We start from the raw sequence: 9,820 nt of genomic DNA, 5'->3' as shown, positions 1-9,820 counted from the left end.
TCTTTCTTTTTCTTTTTCTTTCTTTCTCTCTCCTCTCTCTCTTTCTCTCTTTCTTTCGAGACGGAATCTTGCTGTGCCACCCAGGCTGGAGTGCGATGGTGCAATCTTGGCTCACTGCAACCTCTACCTCCTGGGTTCAAGCGATTCTTTTGCCTCAGTTTCTGGAGTAGCTGGGACTACTACAGGCACCCACCACCACGCCCAGCTAAATTTTGTATTTTTAGTAGAGAGGGGGTTTCGCCATGTTGTTCAGGCTGGTCTCAAACCCCTGACCTCAGGTGATCCGCCCACCTCAGTCTCCCGAAGTGCTAGAATTACAGGTGTGAGCCACTGCGCCCAACCCTCCAAATGTTTTCAGTCTGCAGGATGCAACACCCACAGATAAGAGCACCAACTGTGTACTCTTTTTTTCTATACATACCAACAATGAAGTTTAATTTCTAAATTAGGCACAGTAATGAATGAGTGACTTTTTAATCTCTCTTGGGTCCTGTCCTTCACTCCCCATCGTCCCTCTATGCTAGGAGCTGGAAAACCAAGACGAAAGCTCAGTTCCACTGAGAGATTTTGCCAATGATGGGCAGACTTTAACCCCAGAAGCTGGATGAGCCATTCCTTGTCTGGCCGGGACAGATGTGGACAGAGACCCGCAGGGTCTGCATGCATGAAAGGCTGCAGGTCCAGATGGCTGGATCCTGCCGGTTGCAGTACCCTCCCCACCCCAGTGTGAATGGCCGCGGGTGGCAGCAAAGTATCACACTGTGGGCTTAAACGACAGCAATTGATTATCTCACAGCCCTGGAGGCTACAAGTCCCAGGTCAAGGTGTCTGCAAGGTTGGCTCCTTCTGAGGCTGGGAGGGAGCCCCTGTCCTGGGCCTCTCGCCTGGCTGTTGGGCATTTGCTGGCACCTCTCAGCAGTCCTTGGCTTGTGGAAGCATCACCCGTCTGCCTCCATCTTCACGCCACCTTCTCCTTGTGTCCCTTTACATGGCCTCCTTTGTAGCAGGGCACCAGTCATAGCGGATTAGGCCCCACCCCCATAGCCTCATTTTACCTTTATAAAGATCCTATTTCCAATAAACCCACATACTGGGGTCCTGGGGGTTAGGACTTCAACCTATCTTTTGGAGGAGGACAACATAATTCACCCTCTAACATCATCTACTTATTTTTTGTCATATCTAGATCACAGGTGTCAAGAAACAAGGAGAGAAAAGGGCTGGGCTCAGTGGCCTGCACCTGCAATCTCAACACTTTGGGAGGCCAAAGTGGGAGGATCATTTGAACTCAGGAGTTCAAGGCCAGCCTGGGCAATGAAGTGAAACCCCATCTCTATAATAACTTTTTTTTAAAAAAGGGAAGAATATGATGCCTTGGAGAGCAAATTAAGTACAATTAAGGATCTTCCAACCCTGATTGCCTTTCTGCAAAGCAATTGGATATGTCTTACAGGAAGAGGGGAACCCCAGATTCTAGGTATATTAGGTGAGCATTGAGCTTTCTTCAGTGCAATCTACTACACTCATGAGTACTTCCTAGTTAAGACTAGTCATGAATACACAGCGTACATAACTAAACTCAAGTTTTCACAAAACAGTTTGCACCTCTACTGCGATTGATACACTCAGATAATTTTGATTATATAAGATTTAGTTCCATTTCCTTCTTATAAAAGACTAGCTGCTAACAGGGCATGGTGGCTCATGCCTGTAACCCCAGCACTTTAGGAGGCCCAGGCAGATGGATCACCTGAGGTCAGGAGTTCGAGACCAGCCTGGCCAACGTAGTGAAATCCTGCCTCTACTAAAAATACAAAAATTAGCCAGGCATGGTGGTGGGTGCCCGTAATTCTAGCTACTCAGGAGGTTGAGGCAGAGGAATCGCTTGAACTCAGGAGGCGGAGGCTGCAGTGAGCTGAGATCATGCCGTTGCACTCCAGCCTGAGCAACAAGAGCAAACAAGACTCCATCTCAAAATAAGTAAAAATAAAAGACTAGCCAGGCGAAGTGGCTCACGCCTGTAATCCCAGCACTTTGGGAGGCCACGGCAGGAGAATCACAAGGTCGGGAGTTCGAGACTAGCCTGGCCAATATGATGAAACTCGTCTCTACTAAAAATAAAAAAATTTGCCAGGCATGGTGGCACACCCCTGTAGTCCCAGCTACTCAGGAGGCTGAGGCAGAAGAATCGCTTGAACCCGGGAGGCAATGGTTGCAGTGAGCAGAGATCCCCACTGCACTCCAGCCTGGGTGACAGAGTGAGACTCCTTCTAAAAAAATTTAAATAAATAAAAATAAAATAAAAGACTAGCTGCAGTTCATTATATTGAGTTCAATACCCATGGATGGTGTCTACGCAGATTTTGAAGAATATTCGAGGCTGCCTTCTAAAGACCAGCCCCGGAGCTTCACTGCTTCCCCTAGGGAAGTGCAAATTGCTTTTGAGAACAGGAGGCCGATGGGAGGGGCACAGCGTCTGGGCTAGTTACAGTTGTGGGGATGGCGTGAATTAGCCCCATCAGGAGAATGAGAATCAACTGCAGGACTCAGTGTCACGGCAAAACTTTGTGACACTTACACCCCCCAGGCTCCTGTTTTCAAGGCTGCATTTGTGTGGACACAGCTGGCTAAAATTCGTCTCTCCTGCCCCCATCCCCACCCCCAGCCATGTGAGGCTCAGGCCTCAAATAGAAAGACCTCTGGAAGACAGGGGGAGGGAACCAGGTCTTGGCATTTCAAGGCACATTTTTAATAGTTTTTGATTCCTTTCCCAATTGTGTACATCCAGTCCAGTGGCGTCTTTCTATACACGATAAACGCTTATCGTGGCGGTCAGCATGGCAGTGTGCACAGCACATACATCACAACGAGGGTCAGTCGGCACCTGTATAAAACTACAGATTCTGAAAACAGTGGCACATACAGGAACCTCGAATCCCCATCACAGCAATATGAAAACAATATTTGAAAGGTCCAGTTACGTCCCTACAGGCATCACATATGATTTGTTGAAGAACTATCTACAGAAGTGGTCAAGGGTGATCAAATGCTGCACCTAACACGTGTTAATTCTGACAACCTGATTGGGCTCAGAGACAAGAAATTCCATGATAATTTAAGGCATTTAAGACAATCATGGTTTGTTTTTAGGTGAATACATTAAAATCCAAAAAGTCCTCAGATTATCCCTCCACACCCCCATCCCAAACAGCATGGAGACCTACAAAGGTCATCTTTCCTCAACAGTCCTGGAGTCTGGGTGTGGTTAAAAACTGAGAACATTTTATTACATTGTAGGAACAGCAGTTGAAGACGTGTGGTCCTGTCTTAGTGGCTTTGCAAGTGTCTTCTTTCTTCCAGGCCTCGGTTAAGAATAGTATTTTAAGTCGATGATTTGCATTCGAACAAAGCGTTTTCAGAAGGAATGTGAAAGACAAAAACTCCAATCAGATTCTCCAGTCTTGCTGTCTGTAGACTCCCATAAAGTTAATTCGGGAGACAGTTCAGAAACATCCTAGGAGAGTATTAAAGTCTTGACGAAACATTCGGAGCATTTCTGGTAGCAAGCTAAGGTCATTTTGTATAAACTCTAAAAAGTCATTCATTAAAATTAAATGTTTGCCATCACCTCGGAACTGTTTTTAAACCTCACCCACCCTGCCTCTTCCACGGTTGCTTCAACGACAGGGGTTACATTTGTAAAATATATAAAGAAAAATATAAGGTTACTTGGTGACCATATAGTGTGCACTGTAACAGCTGTCTGCAAATATTTTCACCATGATCACCCTTACTAAAAGTAAATCACGGGGTAAAGATAGCTCAAACGTGACAAGGTTCGAATGGGACGCACCGACGCTATCTGCAATCTTTTTTGGCTCCATATGGACAAAAAAGCCACTTGGGATGGCAAACGCCTGCACCGGGTCTGAGCTTTCTGCAGGTTTCAGGGCTTGTGAGGTAGATGTTAAACGCACTTAAGCAGGGAATGCATCAGAAAGCAGCAGGCTCCTCCACGCAAACACTGCATCAAGTGTTTTGTACAATTACAAGGACATTTCACCTAAAAATAATAGCTAGCTCTAGCCCGAAGCTCCCTAAGCACAGGGAAGCCCGTTTTGGGTGGGGGTGGGGGGTTGTTTGTTTTAAAAAATATATTCTATCACACCATCAGAAGCATCTGCTATCACAGATTATTTTTCATCACTAGGGTTTTGTCTTGATTGCAAATATACCATCTTCTCCATTTCTAGCCTTCCAGTGGGATACCGATTCCTCTTCTTGGAATTTATGAAATAGCTTCGTCCTTTCCCCAATGATCACAGCGATGGGGGCTGTCGCTGATCCAAAAAAGGCAAACAGGAGTTTATAAAGTTGTCCAGGGGTCTCTCCCATCTGGTAGATCAAGGAAGATTGACTACAGGAAAGTTCAAAGGTCAGTCTTGGCAGATCTAAAAACAGAGTGGTAGCCAGGACTTCGACAGCGCACTTTCAGTGCCCAAAGTAAACCGATATGTCCCGATTAATAGCAACAGGGCACAAAGGAAGCAGCCTCTAAGGATACTAGCCGGGAGCCCCCTGAACTGGCTTCCCAAGACTTTGGCAGGCCTTTCCGGACAGAGAGATGCTCCACACCATACGACAGGGGTTGACATCAGAATCCAACGTCACCTTATTTTAAAACACAGAATAGCAGCACACTCCTGACAACTTTTTGACAAGTTAAAGAAATTCAATGGTAAGATTCTCCACTGTTGCACCAGAAAAGTCAGAGTTGGTTTTTTGTTTTTTGGTTTTGTTGTCTTTTTTTTCCCCCCAGAAAATTACAAAACACACCCTCAGAACCATAAATAATTTGGTGGCAATATATACACATTTAAATAATTAATTTAAATATCTTACACCTACTCTTGCATTAAACTCTTCATCCGAAGAAAGTGCACCAAGGCGGCCCTCGGTGCTCCCCTCCCGGGGGCTTCCCGAGGCTGAGGCAGGGGTCTTCCGGAGGGTCACAGCCTGGGGAGGAAGTGGGTGACCTTATTGGTGGGTGACACTCGGTTCCCATTCTTGGTCTTCCCGTTCTTTCTCAGAGCGATGAACATGCTGGGGTATTTGTAGGACTCATAGGCGTTGTAGTTGTTGGGGAGGAGAATCTCCTTGAACTTGCACTCACTGGTGAAGAAGGGCTGGAGCAAAGCAGGGCCGTGTCAGGGCTGGGCCACCTCTTGAGCAAGGTACCCAGCCTGGGGCCAGGGGTCAGAACCCCCTTCTGTCCCAGCCCCCACTCTGGGCTGAGATGTCTCTCCCGAGCAGTTAGGGTGTCAAGACCCTCACAGGGTGAGAAGGGGACATGGCCAGCCCACAACAGCTGGTGCTCCTACCACCTGCCCTGCACCTAGCAGCCAGAGAATTTACCCTTCCTCGAGCCTAAAGCCGGCCGTTCCACCGCTGGGACTCACCCCTCTGAACTAGAGAAAGGAAGGGCTCTCAAAATCGTCCTTTCCTGGGGCCGAGAGGGGCTCACTCAGGGATGGCAGGAACCTCATTGTTACTGCCTCGGGGCTGCCTCCTTTGTCTGGGCAGGCCTGACAGTCCGGTGACCCGGTGACCCTGCCACCCCTCCAAGACCCAGGCACAGGTGGGGCTGGAGGAGCCAGGATCCCGCCAACCATGACTGCTGTTCCCAACGACGTGCCTGGCCAGACCCTGCGGTACTCACCGAGCCATAGAGCTTGCCCTTGCTGCTCATGGCCACGAAGAACCGGCTGGCAACGCCGAAGATGCTCACCACGCCCCGCTCCACGGGTGAGAGCTCCAGCAGGCCTGGGGGCGGTGCGTAGGTCATTGCGGGGCAGGTGACCCTTGGCCCACTCCGCCCCTCGCCCTGTTCGCCTCCGGGGACCCTATTTCTGGGGTGGGGGTGGGGATAAAGGGCCCGGGGTCCCTGGCGCAGGCCGCCCTCAAGGGCCACCGGGGCCCAAGCTTGCACTAGCTCAGATTAGCATGCCGGTGTAGGGGACCCCCGGCGGCCGCACCCAATCCCGGACCTTCAGAGGCGAGCCGAGCCCGGCGGTCCCCCGGCCTGGCCCAGGCCGGGGCGCGTGTCTCCGGCCACCTATGGCTGCACCGCGCGCCCTGTGCCCACGGGCAAAGGCGCTGGAATTCGGCGCTGGGAGCCCGAGCTTCTGAAGGCGGGAGTCGGCGCCCGGCCTCAGGGGTTGCTCTGGGCTGCTAGAGCCAAGAGTGTCTGCGTCCCCAGCTCCGCGTCAGAAGGGACCCGAGCCCAAGTCCGCCCCGGCTCCCAGGGCCCTCGAGCAGGTGCCCGCCGGGATCTCAGCGTGTGACCGAGCGCGTGGACAGGGGCGGCCGTTGTCCCCAGCCCCCGCCCCTTCCCGCCCGGCCGCTCCACTCACTGTCGCGGGTGTCCGCGTGCGCGCCGCCGATGCGGCCGTCGGGGAGCACCTGGAGGTGGAAGCCGATGCCCACGTTGCAGTAGAGCCGCCGCAGCCGCTTGATGCCCAGCAGGTAGTCGCCGGCGCCGCTCTGGACGGCCGCCTCCTTGGGCTGCGCTGCCACCGGCAGGCGCGTCAACGAGCGCGCCAGCAGGCTCTCCCAGCTGCGCTCCAGCTCGGCCTCCAGCGTGCCGTTGGGTGCGGTGGGTGCGGCTGCGCCCCCTCGGCCCGCCCAGGGCGCCAGCAAGGCCAGCAGGACCGCGGGGAACAGTGCCACCGCGGCCGTCCCGGGGCCCGACATCCCGGCCCGAGGGCCGCGCGTCTGTCAGGCGATCCGTGCGCCTGGGAAGCTGGGGGTCAGAGCTGCGCCTGGGGTGGCCCGCGGGAGCGCACGGCCGAGTTCGGGCGGGAGTGCGCAGCGGAGGAGGAGTGCGAGACGAGCGACGGGGCCCCCGGTCGCCAGGCGCTACCCCGGCTGCATAGAGCGGGGACCCGGGCAGAAAGCGCACGGCCGAAGCTGGGACCCTGCGGAGCAGTGCGCGCTTCCCTGCGCGCCGGGCCCGTCCGAGGCCGAGCCGCTATATATATAGCCCGGCGCCCCCCCTACTCGCCCGCTCCCGCTGGGGGCCGTTCGCGTTCGCCTGGGCGCCCGGGGCGCTGTGGCGTTCGCGGCTGGTCGCAGGCCGCCTGCCAATCAGGGCCGGGGGAGGGGAGGAGGCCGGGGACGAGCGCCGCGAGTGCCACCTGGAGGGACCCCGGCCCCCACCCTCGGCTCCGCCCGGCCCACGGACCTGTTCGTCCCGCCCCTCGCGGCTCCTACACGTCTGGCTTTTCAGCCCGTTTGCCTCTGGCACTTTGTCCCTGCCTGTCCCCTTCCCCGTCTCCCTCTCTGCTCCGGCCGCCTGGGCGCAGCCCTAACCCAGGCACCCTAAGCTCCGAGTGGACGCAGAAGTCAGCGACTGCTGCCTGCCCTTCACCTTTCGGAGGCTCACGGGAACTTGGTTCCTCTGCTGGGTCCTTGAGGACCGGCCTGGGAAGGAGGGGTGGGTAAGAGCAGAAAGCGACACTGGGGCCTGGCTGGGCAAGGGAAGACCCTGTGGCTACAGGCGGGAGGGAGGCCACCCCTACCTCCTATGTCTTGGCCCTACAGGCGTGGCGCGTTTCGGAACTGGAGTTCTGAATACCTGGTGGAGGTCCACCTGCGCCAAAGGGCAAGGTGGCAGAGACCCACCCAGGGAGGCCTGGCCCTGCAACCCCCTCGCACACACCCCTCCTTGAAAGGACAGGTGGCAGGGCGCAGGGCCAGAGGGGATATTCACCATCCCCTGCTCCTTTGATTCTGCAGCAGAGATATGCGTGCACCACAGCCAGAGCCCTCGGTCTAGCAGGGACCCAGCCAGGCCTCTGGAAGGCTCCCCTCTCCGGCTCATATTCCACCTCCTGCTGTGCCCATTATGACCTGATGGGGCCTGGCCCAGCTAGATGCAGACCCACCTAGGTGTGAAAAGCCCTGTTCTTTGTGGTTCCTGAGGAGCTGGCCCTCCCTGCAGGCCTGCCTGGCCGCAGCTGCAGGGGGTTTGGTGCCTACCCCACCCCTCGTACTACCAGCACCTGTGACCAGAGATGTCTGAAGGCCACCTCCGCCTCCTCCACCTCCACCCCATCCGCACATCCAGAGCCCTGGGACCCCTTCAGAAGTCTGCTGAGGCTTGTTCGTTCCCCTGGAGGAGACCTGGGAGGCTTGAGGGCTCTACTCGGAGGTGCAGACAGGGGGGCACTTGGGGGTCATCAAGTGGCTTGGCAGGACCAGAGCCTCAGCTCAGGATCTCTCGAGAGGCTCTTTGCTCCTCCTTGGGCCTGCAGCCTGCCTGGGCAGCACCACCCAGACCTGGGCCTTCCTGGTTTCCAGCTCACAGCTGCAAGGTACAGCCTGGCTGCCTCTGGGCCCCTGGGCTCCCAGATGAACCTGCAGATCTGGTGCCAAGAAGACATCCCTGGCCTGGGTGCAGGGTGCAGGGGATCTGGAACCCACCCCTCACTTGCTGTGTGGTCTTTTCATCTCTGGGTCCCTGACTCCCCATTTGCAAAAAGGCATGGGAGGTGGGCGTTCCTCCCTTGGCCTGGGTCCACCTGAACACACCCTCTGGGGAAGTGAGAGCCAGGCCTGGAGACCCACCTGTGCCAGCTGACCTGAGCAGAGGGCCTCTGATGTCTTCCCCCAGCTTTTGATAGGATGAGGCCCCTTTCTTCCCAGGACTCCCACAGCAAGCTCAATTTAGGGCTCCCCAAGGACCCCTCCCTGTCTCTCCTATTTGCTGTGAGTTCAGCAAAGGACGCTGCGGGCGGCTGATTTATCTCCCAGAACTGCAGGCACACCCACACAGGATAGATGCTCTTGGTGACGAGAGGGCTAACAGGCAGCAGGGCTTTTAGGAGCTGGGAATTCCCAGCAGAACTGATCTGGAATCTGGCTTCCACCTTGCCACTGGGGGTCCCTGAGCACACTGCCAGCCTCTGCAGGCCCTGGCCTCCTCCACTGTCTGACAGAGACAACAGAGACCGCGGGTGAAGGATGCTCCAGAAAGCACTCGCTGATCTGCACCTGACCCCTTTCCCTGCCCCTGGCCCCTGACCCGGCTTCCTACCTGCTTCCCTTCTGCTCCTGCATTCCCCCCACACTGACCACGTCATCTCTCCCCATTCCCACTGGACGTCCCCTGGCCCCAGACCTTCCTGCCAGTGACTCTTCCCATTCAGGTTTGCCCTCAAAGAGTAGCTGCTCGGGGATGCCTTCTGGCCCCCCAACCCCATCCTTCTGGTTGGAGCTTCTTTGAGCTCTTAAAGAACCTTCTGCCCGGATTTGTGTTGTTGACAGTTGTACCTCCAGTGCTGGGCACACAGTAGGTGCTCAGTAGGTGTTTGTAAATGGCTGGCTAAGTGCACTGGGAGCTCTTCCATCAGCAGTCCTCTCTGCAAGCTGCCCTGCCCAATCTGCCACTGCGCCTGGGGCGGATGGACAGAGGTACCTGCAAAGGCCTCAAGCCCAGCTGCCGGGTCCCCATAGAAAGCTCTGCACTGGTTGTTTCTTTTTCTTTTTTATTTTTTTGAAACAGAGTCTCCCACTGTCACCTGGGCTGGAGTGCAGTGGTGCGATTTCGGCTCCTGCAACCTCTGCCTCCCGGGTTCAAGCGATTGTCCTGCCTCAGCCTCCCAAGTGGCTGGGATTACAGGCACCCGCCACCAAGCCCAGCTAATTTTTTTGTATTTTACGTAGGGTTTCACTATGTTGGTCAAGCTGGTCTTGAACTCCTAACCTCGTGATCCACCTGCCTCGGCCTCCCAAAGTGCTGGGATTACAGGTGTGAGCC

At 55.1% G+C, this 9,820-nt stretch overlaps 1 protein-coding gene across 1 annotated transcript; it reads right to left on the bottom strand.

Moving 5' to 3' along the window:
* Nucleotides 1-2,733: 2,733 nt before the first annotated feature.
* On the bottom strand, nucleotides 2,734-7,008 carry FGF4 (fibroblast growth factor 4). Its single transcript, XM_012453028.3, has 3 exons — nucleotides 6,414-7,008; nucleotides 5,720-5,823; nucleotides 2,734-5,186 (listed from the first exon to the last, which is right to left on the bottom strand). The coding sequence occupies exons 1-3, from the start codon at nucleotides 6,751-6,753 to the stop codon at nucleotides 5,010-5,012; spliced, it is 621 nt and encodes a 206-aa protein (XP_012308451.1). The 5' UTR covers nucleotides 6,754-7,008; the 3' UTR covers nucleotides 2,734-5,009.
* Nucleotides 7,009-9,820: the final 2,812 nt, after the last annotated feature.

The sequence above is a fragment of the Aotus nancymaae genome, unplaced genomic scaffold (genome assembly GCF_030222135.1).
Source record: "Aotus nancymaae isolate 86718 unplaced genomic scaffold, 86718_ANA_hifiasm-v0.15.2.pri h1tg000059l, whole genome shotgun sequence".
Classification (NCBI taxonomy): Eukaryota; Metazoa; Chordata; class Mammalia; order Primates; family Aotidae; genus Aotus; species Aotus nancymaae.
The sequence above is the reverse complement of the archived record's forward strand: the minus strand, read 5'-3'. Positions and strand labels throughout refer to the sequence as shown.

What these genes read in the sequence shown, in the direction of transcription:
- FGF4 (XM_012453028.3), bottom strand. Translation starts at nt 6,753, where the DNA reads ATGTCGGGCCCCGGGACGGCCGCGGTGGCACTGTTCCCCGCGGTCCTG. An exon ending in GCACGCGGACACCCGCGACA is followed by an intron (nt 5,824 to 6,413) that starts GTGAGTGGAGCG and finishes CACCGCCCCCAG; the next exon opens with GCCTGCTGGAGCTCTCACCC. An exon ending in AGGGCAAGCTCTATGGCTCG is followed by an intron (nt 5,187 to 5,719) that starts GTGAGTACCGCA and finishes GCTTTGCTCCAG; the next exon opens with CCCTTCTTCACCAGTGAGTG.